Raw genomic sequence first — 19,939 nt, 5'->3', positions numbered from 1 at the left:
ATATATGTTCACTTTCAAAGTATATTAACTTGAGTTGGTAAGTATACATATAAAATTAGTCATGGTTTTAGATTAACAGAATTGGATACTATTCTAAAAGCAAGGATTTAAAAGAAAGGCTTTAAAAGAAAAAACATTAATTTGAACCTTTCTGACTACTTATTTAAACTGACTCAAATCACTTACATGTTAACTTCAAATTCCTAACTCTCTAGTTACAAATATAGCTCCTATAAAACCATAACTTATTTTATGGATTAGTCATTCTACAAACTAGACTGTAATTAACCTCATATCACATAAAACAGCTTTTAATTTACATTTTCTTCCAATTTTTCATTTATTTTTTTTAATTTTAATGTTTTTTTATTATATCATGTTAGTCACTGTACAGTACATCCCTGGTTTCTGATGTAGAGTCAACATGCACTGCTAGACTGCTACATTACAAAATTTCTATTTTCTCTTTTCACCTTGATAGAATAATAAAAGAAAAAGCATTCTCAAAAGGCAATCTTTTATTACACCAACAATGTTCTTTTTTTTTTTATTTATATATTTTAGTAACCTCTACACCCAACATGGGCTTGAACTCACGACCAGGAGATCAAGAGTCACACGCTCTTCCGAATGAGCCAGCCAGGTGCCCCAGCAATGTTCTCAGTTTTTACCTGGTGCCACTTACAGGAGTTACATTCAACTTATGAAAATTCATCAAGCTACATACACTTCACTCTATAAAAGCTGTTTTTTAAAAATCTATGCTTAACTTTACTTCATTAAAAACCATGACATACCAACCTTATTGGAAGTTGTCATTTTTAAAAGTTTTTTATCAAACAATCCTCTATAGCACTGAGTGATACTCAATTTGTATCTGCAGCTTATGGAAAAAAGAGCCGTCTAAGACATTCTATGGAACTAAGAAGAGCTATGTAATTCTTTCACAAACCCCTGAGATTTAAAGACCTCAAAAGGAAAGAAAACATATTTTTTCAGCTTTTATGTTGTCGTTTTATTCTCACAACAACTTTATCAGGTAGATACTATTACACACTTGTGGCAGATTGTGTTTTCCAAAGGCAGCTGCAATAATACACATCCCATCCCAAAGGCTTTTCTTATGTGACACTGATGTTCCTCCATTAAAAGATGAGTCTATATTTTCTCTTCTGGAAATTGTTTAGAGCTTTAGATCAGCCTTGAGTAAGAAAATGTGACAGAAGATACTGTGTGACTCCCAAGGTTAGGACATAAGAGGCAATGCTACTTCCACCCGGCTTTCTCACTCTCTCAGGACACTTGCCCTGGGAATCTGCCACCAGATTGTAAGCAGGTATTCTGCCTCTGCCCCAGCTACATCTCCAGCCAGCAGGCAGTATCAACCACCAGATCTGGGTGACTGAGCCTTCTCCAGCTGATTCCAATCCCCAGACTTCAAGTCTTCCAGCTATGACCCAGAGAGCATGGGGCAGAGACATGCCATCATCCCTGCTGTGCCCTGTCTGAATTCCTGACCCACAGAAATCATGAGATAATAAATGATTACTGTTGCCTTAAGCCTCTAAGCTTTTAAAGATAATAGGTTATGCAGCAATAGAATATTAAAACACTTTATAAATAAGGAACACAGGTGGGCAACCAGGCTACCAAGTGGCAAAGCCAGAATTTGAATCCAAGTCAGCCTACAGATAAAGCCTACACTCTTTCTACCATAGGATATTGCCCCCAAGTTTGTTCAAAGGTAACCACATTTCCAAATAAAGCAACAATCTCCAGAATGAAAATTCTAAGAGCAATAAACAGCCTCCGTTATTAATGATTTCAGTTAATACTCAGAACAGATCAATTAGCAAGCTCAAAATCCTAGCATCATTTTTGACACATCTATACCCTTTACACCCTAATAAAATCATATCTAATAGTACCCATATCCTAGTAATACATCAAAGACAATAAGCCTGAACAATTACAGAACACTTTACAAAAGCACTTTAACAATCACTAATTTGATCTTCAGAAAACACTTCTATGAGATTGGTAAGGAATACACCATACAGATAAGACTCAAAAAAAGTTAAAAATAACAGCTACTAGTTTAGAAGCAACTAGTTAAAAACAACATAGTTAAGTAGGGGTTTAAGATTTTCTGACTCCAAGTCCAATGCCCTTTCAACTCAATGACTCAACCTGAAAGAATATTTATGGAGTGCCTTCTGTATGTATTTCCATACACAACATTGTCTCTACAAGTTTAAGTATCTACTTCATGCAAAGCACCATGGAAGACAGTCTCTCTAATTTGTGCTATTCACTTCCAGGGTCAGTAGAAAAACATCTCCGAAATCAAGCTGATCTCTATGAAAAGTCAGTCTTCCCCACTTGCAACCATTCTCTATGCGGCCAACTGACAACTTTTCCTAACCCACCCCCTTAACCACAATATTAAAAAACTGTCAAAGATGACATCTTACCCATAAAAATATAGGTCAAATTTCCTTATTGGCTTTCAAGGTCTTCTGTAATCTGACCCTAGCTTATTTGATTAAATTAACTTCCCTGCACTTGCTGAGAAAACCAAATGAATCTCTTGCTTCTTCCCCAAATTTGCTTTCTTTACACTTTCTGGCCCTCCCTTTTGTTCATACTATAATCCAAATCCAGAAGTGATTCATCTTCAACCGCTGAGAGTCTCTTCCCTCCAAGACCTTAAAATCCACCATAGAGCTACAGGTAGCAATCCAAAACAATGTATAATAATTCGGTTAGATAATACAGATTACGGCTTACAGGGATTTAGAGGAAGGGAATCACTGAAGGATGTGGGAATGCCTTGAAGAAGAAGTAGCACCCGAAATGGGCTCTAAGTGACAGGATTCAAAGTGGCAGAAGTAAAAGCAACCAAAGCTGAGGAACAACCTGAAGGTCTTCTCTTCTACCCCACTTCTTCCCATTTACATCTTACTACTCCTCTAGCCGGTACCATCTCCTTCAAGAAGCCTTCCTCAGTTACTCCACCTTCTGACCTAAAGCTCTCTTCTCTGAGCTTCTGATATAATTGGTATCTACAACACTTGTTCTGGCATTTAGTCATTCCATATTATAGACCTTCCCTCTGACTCGACAGCTCTGTGTCTCTACACAGTAATGAAGCATTTGTTATTTGCTAAGCTGAACTCAGCTCAGCAGCCATTGTTGCTTTCAGTCATTTAAAAATCCATTGAATATAACAGTTTCTTAACTTACCGGGCATCTCCTTTGGAAAGATTAGTATTTACAGGACTAAGTATAACCTTGTTTGCATCTACATCCACCACACATTTGGTATGCAAGTCAATTTCTGTGGATAAAAAAGAGAGAAAGAAAAGAAAAAAACAGAGAAAATGGTCATTTTTAAAGTAATTGATTTCAGAAAAATTATTTGATAAAAGTATAACACTCTTTCATGATAAAAACACTCGACAAACTAGGAATAGAAGGGAACTTTGCAATCTAATAAAGGACATCTACAAAAACCTGCAGCTAACGTCATGCTTAAGGCTTACCCTCAAACATCAGGAATAAGACAAGGAAGTTCTATGACTACAATTTCTATTCAACATTGTTCTAGAAGTTCTGGTCAGGGCAGTTAGGCAAGATAAACAAATAAAAGGGATCCAGATTGAAAAGAAAGAAGTAAAACTACCTCTATTTGCAATGATATCATCTTGTACATAGAAAATCCTAAGGAATCCATTTAAAAACCATTAGAATAAACAAGTCTTGCAAATTTGTAGATACAAGATCAACATAGATCAACATATACAAATCAGCTGTGCTTCTATATACCAGCAATAAAAAACCCAGAAAGGAGTTAAGGAAACAATTTATAATAGCATCAAAAAGACTTAACTACTTAGGAATAAATTTAAAAGAACTAAGACTTGTACAATGAAAATTCCAAAACACGGCTGAAAGAAATTCAAGACTTAAACAAATGGAAAGTTATTTTATGCTCACGAATTGAAAGACTTAATACTATTAAGATGCCAATAAACCCCACATTGGTCTACAAGATTTAAGGTAATCCCTATCAAAATCCCAGGATAGCTTTTTTTTTTTAAACCAAGCTGATCTTAAATCTACATAGAAACGCATGAGACCCAGAATAGCCAAATATTCTTGAAAAAGAACAAAGTAGGAAGACCATATTCGCCAATGTCAAACTTAACTACAAAGCTACATAATCAAGACGGTGCTATACTACTATAAGGACAGAAGGACAGACATATAGATCAATGGAACAGACAGTCCTGAAATATGCTGTCACATTTATGGCCAACGATTTTGACAAGACAATCCAGTGGGAAAATTACAGTCTTTTCAGAAAATGGTGGTGGGACAACTGGATATCCACATGCAAAGAGAATGAACACCATACACAAAAATTAATTCCAAAAGATCACAGACATAAATGTGTAAGAGCTAAAACTATAAAACTCTTAGAAGAAAACATAAGGGTAAACTCACATGATGTCGGGTTAGGTAATGATTTCTTAGACACTAAAAGCATAACAACAACAAAATAGATAAATTGGACAGCATCAAAAAGGAAAAACTTTTGTACTTCAAAGGACGCTGTCAAGAGAGTAAAAAGACAACCCATAGAATCGAACAAACTTGTAAATTTGTAAATTATATATCTAATAGGGGACTTACATCAAAAACATAAAGAACTCTTACAACTTAATAATAAAAAGACAATCCAATTTTTAAATGGGCAATGGATCCGAATAGACATCTCTCCAAAAAAAAGATACAAAAATGGCCAATAAGCAGAAGAAAAGATGCTCAAAATAATTACACATCGGAAAATGTAAACCAGAAATACATTGAGATACCACTTCATACCCACTAGCATAACTATAGTCAAAAAGACAGATAATAACAAGTGTAGGGGAGGATATGGAGAACTTGGAATCCTCATACACTACTGATGGGAATGTAAAATGGTGCAGTTACTTTGGAAAACAGTCTGGCAGTTCCTCAAAAGGTTAAACAGCTGCCATATGACCTGTCAATTCCACTCCTACATATATATTATCTAAGAGATACTATATTATATTACATTACATTATATTATATTATATTACATTATATTACATTATATTATATTACATTATATTATACTATATTATTAGAAATGAAAACCTAGGTCCATACAAAAGCTTATGCATAAATGTTCATAATGCTAGTAGTTGGCTATTCATAACAGCCAAAAAGTGGAACAATCCAAATGTCCACCAACTAAAGAATGGATAAATTTAGTATATCCATAAAATGGAACAGTATTCGGCAATTAAAAGGATTAAAGTATTGATACATACTACAACATCAACGAAGCGTGTATGAAGAAAAAGAAGCCAGTTACAAAATACCAAATTACATGATTCTACTCATTTGAAATGCCCAGAAAAGGCAAAAAGATACAGAAAATAGACTAGTTACTGCCTACGGCTGGGGAGTGACTGCAAATGGGTATAGTGTTTTGTTTATTTTTAATTGAGGTATAACTGACATGTAACATTATGAGTTTTGGGTGTACAACATGATTCCCTATTTGTATATATTGCAAAATGCTCACCACATAAGGCTAATTAACATCTGCTACCATATATAATGACAAAAAATTTTTTCCATTATGAGAACTTTCAACATCTACTCTCTTAGCAACCTTCAAATATGCAATACAGTATCACTAACTATGGTCACCATGCGGTTACATGGGTATAATTTTCTTTCGGGGTATGAAGATGTACTAAAATTGATTATGCTGATAACTGCACAATTATGTGAGCATGATAAAAATCATTTCTGAAATGGCTGAATTGTATGATATCTGAATTATATCTCAATAAAGCTATTTTTTCTTTTTTCTTTTTTTTTCAATAAAGCTATTTTTTTAAAGTATAGGCCATGGCATGTTCATGTTCTCATATTTTTATATTCTTTTTTTTTAAAGATTTATGTATCAGAAAGAGAGTGTGTATGAGCAGGGGGAAGGGTAGAGGGAGAGGGAAAGAGAATCTCAAGTAGCCTCCACTATGAGTGCAGAGCCCCACGTAAGGCTTGATCTCATGACCCTGAGATCATGACCTGAGCCAAAACCAAGAGTAGGATGCTCAACTGATTAAGCCACCCAGGCACCCCTCATATTTTTATATTCTTACATTTTTCTGACCCAAAGTATGTAACTGTTTGCCTTATCTCCATTACCAAAAGATAAGCTCTAAGGAAAGGAGTTGCACTACATTGCAGCTATTTTGTATTTCCAAAGAACCTTGGCCAAATGTCAATGTCATATTCATTATAACTTATGAGTATTTCCACTGCCAGGAAAGGTCATTTCTTTTTTTCATTTTAACTTACATAAGTGAGACAAATACAAAAAAAAGCAAAAACAAAAATTGCCCTCCCTGTACCTGCCACAACTTTTTTTATATTGGTTTTTCTACAGTTGGTCTCAAAGATACATTCTAGAAGTACAAAAACCTTAGCAGTCTTTTAGCCAACACATTTTTCAGGCAAAGAAAACTGAAAGGAAAACTATTGAGCTATGTTTTACCTAGGTGTACAAGACTAATTCCCAAGCAACAAATGTTCCACTGTGGGTCAACTAGCACTAAAGTCTATAGGCCCAGAGCTCAAGAAAGTTTGTGATCGTCATACTTTGTTAATACTACTCCTTAATGGTTTCTGACCATATTGTATTGACGAGCCCCTTACAGTCAAATCTGTATTACACACAAATGTATTATCAACACTCCGGAAATTGTACCGTGTGACTCAGAATCTACTATCTCACCACCCACCACAAAATTAGTTATTAGTGTCTTACAAGAATGATGGTCTAAGCAAAGGAGCTGCATGTATAGTTCTGTATGCAGAAGTACACATTAGAATGCATGCCTGAAAAACTGTAGATCAAATATTTTCTAAGTGCTCTGCCTTCATTTCAAATGATCTTGAACTGAGAAGGGATCCAAACATTTTCCTTCAGTATTTGTATGCTTTTTCTCTATCCTCTTCACAGTTCCTCCTTTTTCTGTCTCATGACTTCATTAGATAGAAATAATAATTTGGAAGCATTAAATGGCATGATAAAGGAACCAATCCTGGGAAAATCCTATACCATACACAGAATCACCTAATAACTAATATATTCAACCTAAATTCATTTTGTCCTAAAGGCCGCAACACTTAGAAATATCCCCACATCTAACACCCATGAAAGCTGGCCTTTAAAATATGAACACAATCTTCACTTCAGTAGCTCCATTTTTATCAAACAAAATTCCCACTCTGATTCTGTTGACTGATGGACAGATATTAAGACAAGGCTGTTTAGAATATGGGTGGTATATCTAGGACACACACACCCAAGCAAATAAAAGCAGTGAGATTTGAAGAGAGTTTAAGGGTCAGATATATGAAAAACATTTAATATAAATGCTACAGCTAGAGAACCATCAAATGTTTCTAGTTTGTTGAATTCAATTATATTGTAAAAGGGACGCCTGGCTGGCTCAGTCAGTAAAGCATGCAACTCTTCATCTCGGGATTGTGAGTTCAAGCCTCATGCTGGGTGCAGAGATTACTTAAAAATAAAATCTTTAAAAAAAAAAATTACATTGCAACAAGATTCTAAATATGACACTTTCTCCATTTAAAACTTCTTGCTCTATACTGCTTAGAAAGCAAGCAGTAATTAAATAACAGTAACAAATTTAGGCCTTAAATTTAATCTGAATTTTAAAAACTAAAAAAAAATTTTTTTTTTGAAGATTGTTATTTATTTGACAGAGAGAGAACACAAGCAGGGGGAGCGGCAGGCAGAGAGAGGTAGCAGCAGGCTTCCCACCAAACAAGGAGCCCACGTCAGGAGTTGATCCCAGGACCCCAGGACCCTGACTTGAGTCGAAGGCAGATGCTTAACCAACTGAGCCATCCAGACATCCCAAAAACTAAAAAAAAATTTTTAAAAACACCTACCAAAAATCCAAAAGAAAAACCGCTTCTTCCTCTTAGTACGGAACATACTTAGATTAAAAAGATAAGGACCTAGCTGCTATGAGCTGCCTTTGCAAAATCAGCATTAAAGTATACCCATGTTCACAGCAGTATTCACAATAGCCAAAAGGTGGAAACAATCCAAGTACCCACCGATGAATGAATGGAAGAACAAAATTTGGTATAATTCAATGGAATATTCTTCAATCTTAAAAAGGAATGAAATTCTGCCAAAACATGGATGAGCCTTGACATTATGCCAAGTAAGACAGCTGGACAAATACTATATAATTCCACTTATATGAGATACCTAGAGTAGTCAAATTCACAGAGATAGAAAATAAGATGGTAGATGCCAGGGGCTGGGCTTAAGAAGCAATGGGGGAGTTTCATGGATACAGAGTTTCAGTTTTACAGGATAAAAACGTTCTAGACGTAGAGAGTGGTGATGGTTCCACAACAACTAAATTCCACTAAACTGTACACTTAAAAATGGTTTAAGATGGTAAATTTTATGTTCTATATACCTTACCACAATAAAAAAAATAGCACTAAATGCTCACCATTATTATAATAAGTAACACATGGAGAACAGTTTATTCCTAGGGAAGCCTATAATAATGAGACTGGGATTTAATTAGTACTATGTCTGAAAACCAATAAAAAACCAGAGTGATCTTAAAGTTAAGTAATACTGTAAGTTTATATCATGACTAATGAAGCTCTATCGTACTTCGAACCATGAACGCTTTGATGTATCCATGAGTCCTTAGAAAAAAGAAAGAAATTTAATCCACTAACATTAAAAATCCCACAGTATTTCCCAAACACGATCCTTTTCTAGGTCAAGTTCCTCAAGATGAATATTAAAATATTAACAGCTGACAGTTCAGCTTACTCAGCCAGCAAATTAGTCACCCTGTAAAAGTGAACAATAATTTGAAACAAGTCTTCCTTCAATGCATAAATCAGCTGTGCTCGTTCCTCAATGACATCATAGTGAAAGATGGGCAGGGTCTGGGACACTCCCTTTACATAACTCATATTCCATCTGAGGAAATGCATCATTCTCAGTGTGAAGAAAGTAAGTCTGAGTTGCCCATTTAGTAACCTGTTTTCTAATTCTCCAGAAAATTACTAATAATTTTCAAACCAAATATACTACTCAGAACTAAAAATGTACCTCCCTTTACCTACTAGTCACATTCCTAAAAAGCTCACTGTAACTTACTCTTAAATTCAACAGTCAATTGATTTTCAACAAGAGTGCCAAGACAATCCAAAGGGGAAAGTATAATCATTTCAACAAATAGTGCTGGGACAATTGGATATCCACAAGCAACAGAAAGAAATTTAACCTCTACCTCACATCACATTCAAAAATTAACTCCAAATGGATCAAAGATCTAAATATAAAGTCTAAAACTATAAAACTCTTAGAAGAAAATACAGGCATAAATCCACATAACCTTGAGTTAGGTTATGATTCCTTATATCTGATATCAAAAACACAAGCAACAAAAGATAAATTGGACCATATCAAAATGAAAAACTTCTGTGCTGCAGGGGTGTCTGGCTGGCTCAGCTGGTGGAGCATGCAACTCCTGATCTTAGGGTTGTGAGTTTGAACCCCACATTGGGTGTACAGATTACTTAAAAATAAAATCTTTAAAACAAAAACATAACTTTTGTGCTTTAAAAGATACCAGTAACAGAATGAAAAGGCAACGCACAAAAATCAAGAAAATATTTGCAAATCATTTCTCTGATAAGGGACTAGTATTCAAAATATATAAATAATTCTACCAGTTCAATAATAGAAAGACAACCCAAATTTTAAAATGATAGTTTGAGGGGTGCCTGGGTGGCTAAGTCAGTTGAGCGTCCAACTTTAATCCCAGCTCAGGTCTTTTTTTTTTTTTTTAAGATTTATTTATTTATTTATTTATTTGAGAGCCAGAGAGCATGGGGAGGGGCATAGGGAGAGGAAAGAGAAAGAGAATCCTCAAGCAGACTCCCTGCTGAGCTGAGCACTGAGCCCAGTGTGGGGCTGGATCCCAGGACCCTGAGATCATGACCTGAGCTGAACACCAAGAATTGGCCACTTAACCAACTGAGCCACCCAGGCGCCCTTCAGCTCAGATCTTGATCTCAGGGTCATGAGTTCAAGCCTCACACTGGGCTCCACACTGAGCCTGGAGCCAACTGAAAAAAATTAAAATAAAAATAAAAAAACAAAAAATAAAATAAAATGATAGTTAATAGAAATCTCTCCAAAGATCTACAAACAGCCAATAAACACATGAAAAGATGTTCAACATCATTAGACACTGGAGAAATAAATGAAAATCAAAACCACTATGAGATACTACTTCACACATGCTGGGATGGCAATAATCAAAAAGACAGACAAAGCAAGTGTTGGCAAGGACACAGAGAAACTGGAACTTTCACACATTGTTGATGAGAACATAAAATGGTGCAGTCACTTTGGAAAACAATTTAGCAGTTCCTCAAAAGTTAGGGTTACTATATGACCCAGAAATTCCACTTCTATGTGTATATACACCCAGAAGAAATAAAAATACACATCCACACAAAAAGTTATACACAAATGTTCACAGCATTATTATTTATAACAGCCAAAAAGTGGAAACAAGCCAAATGCCCATCAACTAATGAATGAGTAAACAAATGCAGCATATCCATATCACATATTATTCAATATTCAATATTATATATTGATATATAATATATTCAATATTAGTCCCTTAAAAAGGGATGAATACTGACTCATGCTACAACATGACTAAACCCTGAATACATTATACCAAGTGAAAAAAGTTAGATACAGAAGTCCACATATCGCATGATTCCATTTATATGAAATGCCTAGATAGGGAAATCCATAGAGACAAGAAGTTGAGCAGTGGTTGCCAGGGGCAGGGAAGAGGGATAGGTGTGTGCTGGGGGAGGAGGGTGGACAGTGGCTGCTGGTGGGGACAGAGTCTCTCTTTGGGATGTTGAAAATGTCCTTCAACTGGATAATGGTGATGGTTGCACAACTCGGTAAATACACTAAAATCACTGAATTGTACACTTTTGATGAATTATATCTCAAAAAAATTAGAATTATCTCACTACCCTCAATAGATATAAAATATGGTTAGAGTTCTTCAATTACGTTTCTAAACAATCACTACTCTGAAGATCCCAGGCAAACCAACTCTTCTCACTCTCAAATAACCACCTCAAAATCACCTCATCAAGAATATTACACACTCCAGGCCTTTGCCATTACATAATTATCTTATTCCCATATTTCAAGAATTTCCCTCTCTATTGGCTCTTTCTGTCTATAAAGAGGCTCAAACATCTCATAAAAAAGGTCTGTTCCTAGGTATGACCCCAAACACCACTCTTTACCTTTCCCTTCTAAATGGATTTTCTTGAAAGAAACTTGTATATTCACTGCCACCATACTGGCAGCCCCCTTATTTCTCAGCCCACTATTAACATACCAACACTCGTTCATTCATTCAGTCAAAATTATTCTGAAAATTACTATTGACTGCCATGATGCCAAATCCACTGAACATAATTATTACGTGCCATTCCTGTGATATCTGACTACCAACTATTCATCCTTCGACACAGTTTCTCTATGGGCTTCCATATTACTTTTTTTTTCTTAAGACTTATTTATTTATCTGAGAGAGAGAGTACAAGCAGGAGGGGTGGAGGGAGAAAGAGAGAATTTCAAGCAGACTCTGCACGGAGCGCAGAGCCCAACATGGGGCTCCATGTGAAACTTGATCTCACAACCCTGAGATCACAACCTGAGCCGAAACCAAGAGTCAGCTTCTTAACCAACTGTGCCACGCAGGCATCCCCTGGGCTTCCATATTACTTTTATCTGCTTCTCCCTATGTCTTCCTGGCCTCTGTGACTTCCTCCTTCACACACACCTTAATTTGGTATTCTATCTTCTACCCACAGTAATGACTCCCAAATGTGTGACTCTACGCACATCTCCAGTCGCTTAGGTTCAGACTCATATACAACAGCATTCTGGATCCACCCACTTGACTACACTTCAGACACCTAAAACTCTACAAGTCTGTTGAGTTTCTTCCAGGTATACACGATATCTTATTCATAGTTGTAGGTGCAGTATACAGCACATAATAAGGACTGACTAAATACTGCCGAATGTCTAAGAATAAAACTCATCATTTCCTACACCTCCGGCCTAAAACCTGCTTCTCCCATATTTCCAATGTCAGTTAATAACCCCAACCTTCATTCACTTAGTCATCTAAATCATCTACACCAGAAGCTTTGCAGTCTTCCTGTACTTCCTAAATTTCGTTGCTTCCATGCCGCTTTGACACTTCCTTGCTGGGTATACCTAGAATGCTAGGCCACGGATGCTCTTTACCCAGCCCCTCTCTCAGGACTGTGTTTGCAGCCAGCAACCTTGAGGGACAAGGTCTTCCTCTGGGACAAAGAGCAGGCTTGCAAACCACATAAAACAATGGATTCCCCAAGCCCAGTGTTCCTCAGATGCAACACAAACCTACTGCTTGCGCTGCACAGCAGCTATCTGGACTCTCTACACCCTTGTGGGACTGGCAAGCAATGGGAGCTGCTCACACTGCTTGCCATGCCATGAGTAAGTCCTCTGACCCAGAAGTCCCATGTCTTCTACCAGCATCCATGAACCTATAACTACCTAACTTATTAGCTTATGAGCAGGGTAAAAACACACAGATTAATTCCAACGACTTGTGTTTTATATCCCACCTGCCATCTCTCCCTCCCTGCCCATTGTCTCTAGCACAGTCCTTACCATTCTCAAGTCTCACTCCCATTTCTTTAATTCATAATGCACTGGCATCACTGTGTACATATATTCTTGTAATTGACTCACCTGTGCATCTTTTATTACCAAGAAGACACTGAGCTCCTTTGATCAAAGATCATGACTTATGCTTCTCATGTATCCTGTACATCTTTGAACATTATGTAAATTCAAGAATGTAAGGTCCCTTTAAAGATCATCGTGTCCAATACAGCACTAAAAGCACAGGCTTTACTGGCACAGTAGGTGAAATTCAGGCTCTAAAATACTGGTGTTGTAATTCTGGGAAAGTTTACTTACCCCTCTCTGAGATTCTGTTAAATGATAATTCCACAAACTACCTTCCAAATTTCATTTGAATAAAGTAACATATAAAAAATACTCAACTCTGTAGCTCATAAACAGAAAGCTCTCAAAAAGAAGTAGCTACTCTTCTTTTCTTCAATCAACACATATCGAATGGGCTAATACCATCTTTTAAAAATATCTATGGCACCTGAAAGCTCAAGCCCAGGACAAATTAAGTCATGGATTTGTGTCCCAGAGATTAGTTAGTGTCACACACTTCCCCATAAATTACACTGCTTATCTTTGCCAAGTTTTTTTTTTAAAAAACGTGCTCTGTTGAACACAAGGGGAACCTGATCAGCAAGCCAAGAGATCAATAATAATCCATTTCCACTCAATAAACATCTCCATTCATCAGCTTAATGAATAGTTTTGTCAGTGGTTTCCTCTATCTTCAGACCTTAAGGACTGGAAAAGTTAGGCATTAGTCATTGCTTTATGGAGGTGAGGGGGTAAAAGTAAAAGCCAACTCAAACAAATTTTTATTTTATTTTATCATATAAATGTGTACTTTCTTCTCCAAAAGCATCTGGCGCTGTACGGATAAATCCCAATTCCAGTCATTGAGTGGACAGCAGAAACAAAACAATGTTGTAATAGATTTGTGTCTCATTCTCTACTAGCATATCAAGCAGATGCTAGAAAACAAGGGTCTTCTGTTTTAGAAAGTATGTCAGAAATTTCCATCCACAGCCATCCTTGACTCTGAGTCCAAGATCAGTTATCTCTCTGAGACCCCCAATGACCTAAGGGTCAAAACCACCTTCCTGTTTCAGAATCTCCTTGCTACCTAGTCCCTTCATTTCCTAAGGATTGCCTGTGTCTTCACAGACTTCAGGGGTATTCTCTCAGCTTCCCACTTCCTCAGTTTTATGTTGTCTTCTAAGTCCCCACTGCTTACCTAAGTTTGACCAGCCTCCTGATTCTTCCTATTCACATGGCGTCATTTCCATCACCTGCTTTTAAGTGATACCCACCTATGCCCTGAATCAGGCGTCTACCCAGGATTTTGATACTGCTCTAAGATCTGGCAATCTTCCTCCTTCATGCTTGTGTCTGAGATACATACGAAGTTCTACAGAGCTAAACAAAGCATCGGACCAGCCACCCTAACGCAGACTTTTAGGCCTAACCAGCACTCAGGGCTCCCTGCAATTCCACCCTAACTTTCTAATCTCATCCTTCTCTAGGCAGACTCACAGAACCCTGCTTCCTGGCAGGCTTATCCCATCTCTGCCGCCTGAACTTGCCTGGCTCATTCCTGTCTCTGTGCCTTTGCTCTCAGGCCATACATACTTCCTCCCCCAAAGACCCAATGCTCTCCCCTTACCTGCTACCATGCACCCATTCTGATCATAAGCTTCCTCCCTCCACATCTAACCAAGGTTCTCCCTCCCCAGAGAAGGCTTCCCTGATCACCAGGCTTCAAGGGATCTTTCGCTCTGAATTCCTATATTTCCCGATCACTCACCTGGCAATCTGCGATAGGTGTTTGTTTACCTTTTAATCTTATCTTTTCACAGGAGAGCCATTTCCTCATGAGCATGAACCATTAAGCACACTTTAAAAAGCTGAACACTACAATAGAGTCAACACTAAGAGAGAATTTTCAGGACATAAGAGACTCCCAAAAGGAACACGCAATCTCATTTTTCCATGTTTCTTTCTAGCCCTTGCCCACTCCTATTGACATTTTTATACAGTAAGAATCAACTGCACAGTTACATATACTGCTTTCCATTCTGCTTTTTCTGCTAACTTCTATAGAAAACTGTCTTTCTTGGTAAATGATGCTGATTTTCATCATTGTTAATATCTACATAACAATCATTCCCCCGAGATTCTAGACCATGATTTACTTAAGCACTGACTTCTGTCAGATGGTACATTCTTCTTTCTGTCTTTGCGCTTTTCACTGCGTCAAGTACTGTAAAATGCAAAGTAATCCCCTGAGAAATACATGTTGAAATGTATTTATTATCCATGTTCCCTAACAAATGAAATAACCCATTTCACTATTTTTCTCTCCAGCTAAATATCTAATGTAATTCTTGGTTTCAATACCTTAGGCTAGGTAGATAGGAAAGGTATTTTCCAAACACTTTTGATGTTAATGTATTTATTTTGGTATTTGATCTTATAAATATTTAAACATGGGAAGTCCCCTGAAGAAAGGCAATAAGATCCTGTAATACCTAATACAAGCTAGACACCTGGCAGGCACTCAGTAAATATTAAATATTTTTTAAACCATCTGAAGTTATAAAACATCAAATTCCTAAATAGGAGAGTGTCACTGATCTAGCTAGTACCATCGATTATGCTTGTAAACCTTTCAGTTCATTTAATAATCAAACTGGTTAATAATGTATGAATGGATGTTCCTTACAGTATATAGAAAAACACAACTGGACTTACCTGGTGAGTTGTCCAAGTCTGAAAAACAACATGAAACATCAAACAATATCTGCAACAAGAACTTCAAGATCGCATAACAAAACAAGTTTACAGCTTTCCTTCAGCTTGTTTAAGTACATATTTCAGATGAAGAAAAGCAAAAACGAAAGTTGTAATATTTAAAGTAAGTAAAATAACATATGCATGTGAACACAAACTAGAATGGAAATAGGAAAATGAAAGCACAGATTGTTAAAATGGAAGGATGTTATAGACGTTTTCCCTTTCATGTTTTGTTTTGTTAGTGCAATGTTAAAATATGTAACAAGAAAAATATTACTGACAAAATTCTTGCTATTATTGAACTAGGACATAATGCTTAATGTTGAAATAACTATGTTTCCCAAACCCACATATACTTTTAGCAAAAAAGACTGAAACTCTTACTTCCATGATAAATGTTAAATAATAAACCAACTACCTTAACACCTTAGCACAGATACTGAATCACATGAAGAACTTAATGGTACACTAGAAGCGTCTTGCAAATTTCAGTTTTCCTCAAAAAGTCGCCAATATAATTCCAAACATCAGAATCTATACAGCAAAACTTCATCATGCTGGTAACCCATTCTCTTCTCGTTCTTATTTGTGAAGAGCGATTTCTGAGGTTGCATCCTGAACTGATATGCCAAAAGAAAAATATATGACTAAACATTTACTATTTGCCATAATTATACACTACTACTTACTTAATACACTAATTTCCCCAGAAGTAATGATTAGTCAAAGTAATATGATTCTTTTCAAAATTACTGGAAAGAAAATATATTTCTGTTTTAGTCTTTTTAAACAAATTCCAGATAGCAGTTTCAAAATCACTGGCTTTAGGGAAGCCTGGCTGGCTCAGTCAGCTGAGCATGCAACTCTTGATCTCGGAGTTATAAGTTCAAACTCCATGCGTGGTGTGCAAATTACTTAAAAATGAAATCTTAAAAAAAAAAAAAAAAGAAAAGAAATCACTAGCTTTAGAATTCCACTACAATGTATTCCATTACTTCTAGATTTATGTAAATGACAACCTCATGACAAAATAGATATAGAACCAACAACCTTAATTATCATGGTAATCACTGCAAAAAGAAGTCCATATGCATTCAGGAAATACAAGGCTAGGTAAGAGATGGCACTAAATGAGGGGGAAGCAGTTGACCACAATAAGGCACTTCTACTAATAGAGTAATAGATCCATGTATAAACCTTAATTTTGAAATGAGTTCAACCAAAGGAACAGCTAACATCCATTCCACAGCTAAAATTATTATTATTCTATGTGTCCCTGTAAACTCTGATCCTGCCAATTATTACAATCTAACTAATGACAATTTATAACAATAAATTCATCGGGGGAGGGGGAGAGGGAAGGATTCTAATTATCTGAGAGAGGTTTTTTCTGATGGTTGGTTAGCTGCATCTTTTTAGCATTGACATTTCCAAGTTTTTTGTGAAAAGGCAATTTTAAGAATGTGCTGAAATCATCCTTTCAGAATCAAATCCCAGATAAGTTGTTTTATGTCGCTTGTTTTTTTCTGTTTTTTTACCATTGTGATGGTAATAAACTTGAATAAAGATGCCTGAGCACTTAAGAACAGAAGTTTCTGAATTCATCTAAGATCCTTTAACTTTGTCAAAGAAAAGACTAAAGACCCAAAGCGCCCACTAGTTTAAGTTGGGGGGGAGAAGGCTTCTGTGTCACGTGACAACCTTAAACTGACCTAGCAGGGACAGGAGGAATCACCAGCTCCAATTGAAGAGATGACTCGAAGAGAAGAAATAAACCAACTTCCAAAAGAAGGACAACCCAACAAAACATACTGCCAACTGGTTAATCTGTGTATCTCAATCTACACAAAAGACAGCAAAGAAAAGGAAAAGCGGAAAACAGCTCATAATTTCTACATAGACTTAACACTGGTTATGAACAAATAAGTTGCAAGAACCTCTTAGAAGTAATTCCGATACAAGATTTTGATTACTTAAGAGTATTATCAATTGAAAAGTCATCTGCTGGGATTATAACAGTGATCACAATAACATAGCCTTGTACAGAAAGTGTTTTCAAATGTATTATCTCATTTAAAGTTACTTGCCCAGTCACGCTGCTACATAGCATTAAAGCCAAGACCCAGCCCACCTTCTCTTGGTACTTCGAGTTGGGGGTTCTCTTCACTCCATTTGACTGACTAAAGATTATTTAAAATGTACTCGGTTTATCTGCTTTCTCTACCCTCCCTGCAGAATTGAGAGAATGTCTGAAAGATACAATTTCACAAGAATCTTGGCACTTAAACTATTTATTGTTGAGAGATGACGAATATGACTGCAAGCAAAAACAAAACTATCTCAACAGTCAAAAAAAAAAAAAAAGCGGGGGGTGGAAGGGCACTTGTTTTACCCAACTTCAATCAAAGTCTTTACAATTCTTTACGACCGTCCAGGCTAAACATACATAAAGTGAAAAACGCAGACGAGGAATTTTTGCACTTGAGTGCTTTCTCAGGAGTAAACCAAATTCCCTCCCATTTTTTCCTGCCACTGCACAAAAGTGCAGGGTTGGGGTGACTGGGCCAGAGACGTGGGGCCTCGGGGTCCCTGGCTGTCCCGGCCGGGCTGGAGGGGTGAGGACCCGAGAGGAGGGGGCCACTCTGACAGCTGGCAAGGAGAAAGCGGGGGACGCGGCGGGGCACGAGCAAGGGGCAGGGGTGGGGGTAAGGAGGAAGCGAGCTCGGGGCAAGGGACCAGAGCGCCCTCCCGCAAGGGCAGGAGAGGCGAGAGGGCGAAAGGGCGCCGGGGCGGGGCGGAGCGGGCGCGCCGGCGGAAGGGGCAGCGGACCGGGACATGGGGCCCGTGGCGCCCGGGACGCAGTGCGGGCGAGGGGAGGGGCGTCCCCGCGCAGGACGGGCGGACGCGGGGGACGAGGTTTAGGGGCGCACCGGCCGCTCTCTCGCCTAGACGCGGACTGCAGGGGCGGGGCCGGCCGGACCCCACACGGCGGCCGCGGCTGAAGGAAGGGCGCGCCAGGCACCTGCCGCCTCCACCGTGGCGGCCCCGGGCAGGCTCGGCTCTCACCTCTCCGGTTCATGGGCCGGATCCGCACGGCCACTTTCACTTTGGAGTCTCCCATCCTGCTGCCGCCGAGGCTCTCCCTCGGCTTCCGTCTGCCGCGGCCACCGGGCAACTCTTCGGGGCTGGCCGGGCGGGAGGGGGCTGCGGGCGGGAGGGGAGGGGCGGGGCGGGGGTGGAGCCGGGGCGGGGCGGGGCAGGTCGCCGGGCTCCCGGCGCGTCCTCGTTGCATGACGGGACTTGTAGTCCCTGAAGGTGGTCGAGGGCAGGATAGAGGCGGAGGGACTCCGGCGGGAGCAGTCAGGCGTGCTTCGCTGCCTGGAACGTGTAAATGCCACTCTTCTTCTACACCATTCTGCTCTCACAGCTAGTAATGAAAAATAAGCCGTGAATAAGCTGATATTGCACTTGAAAACAGAGAGTTGACTAGATGGCATGGTAGACCCTGAGAGCGACCTCTTCAGACTCATTTCCTGCCAACCTTAAAGTATGATACCTGGCTCAACTTCCTTGGCCTGGATTGAGCTCCTGGCCTTGTTTGCCGAAATCATCCTTAAAGACAAGGCAAAGGTTAACCTCTTCTGGAAGTCTTCATAGATCCACAGGTTAACCCTATACGACCCCGCCCTTTGAACCCCTTCCAGTCAAGACCTTGGGCTCCTGAGCCAATCTGAATCCAAATCCAGCGGTGTGACCATGGACCAGTGATTTGACCGCTTAAGGCTTGTCTTTTCATAATCAAAATGGAAACACTTTATGCCTTTTTCGTAGGATTGTTTCAAGGCTTAAATGAGTTAATACGTTAATACGTGTAAAGTTCTTAAAAACTCTCTGGCACTTAGGAAGTGTTCAATAACTCTAAATCATAATTATCTTCCCTTTGTTATAGCATTTCTGCCATTATTTGCTCTCCTATCATGTGTTTTTTAAACCATATCTTGTATGTGTAGCCTAGTCTGTAGTAGAGACCCAGTAAACATTTATTGTGTGAATGAATGCATGCATGCTTGCATGAAGCCGCACTAAAATTAGCTCTTTATTAGCCCAAGCAGAGACTGTGAACGGGTGGCCTGTGGGCCAGATCTGGCTTGCAAATATGTTCCATTTGGCACAACAGTACTGGCCAATGCATGAGAATTAGGAGACTTGTCTGTTCAA

General features: G+C 38.4%; 1 protein-coding gene across 2 annotated transcripts in view; it reads right to left on the bottom strand.

Annotated features, from left to right (window-relative positions):
* The window catches only part of KIF13B (kinesin family member 13B), a 193,682-nt gene extending 174,736 nt beyond the window's left edge, over window positions 1–18,946 (bottom strand). The window contains exons 1-2 of one of the 2 annotated variants that reach the window (XM_026518909.4): window positions 18,788–18,946; window positions 3,247–3,340 (exon numbers count right to left, since the gene is read on the bottom strand). In XM_026518909.4, the coding sequence (XP_026374694.1) occupies window positions 3,247–3,340; window positions 18,788–18,842 (149 nt within the window). In that variant the 5' untranslated portion in view covers window positions 18,843–18,946. The remainder of the gene's footprint in view (window positions 1–3,246; window positions 3,341–18,787) is intronic. The other variant, XM_026518910.4, reaches the window with a different exon arrangement.
* Window positions 18,947–19,939: the final 993 nt, after the last annotated feature.

Source organism: Ursus arctos, unplaced genomic scaffold (genome assembly GCF_023065955.2).
Source record: "Ursus arctos isolate Adak ecotype North America unplaced genomic scaffold, UrsArc2.0 scaffold_11, whole genome shotgun sequence".
NCBI lineage: Eukaryota > Metazoa > Chordata > Mammalia > Carnivora > Ursidae > Ursus > Ursus arctos.
This window is presented reverse-complemented; position numbering and strand designations above follow the sequence as displayed.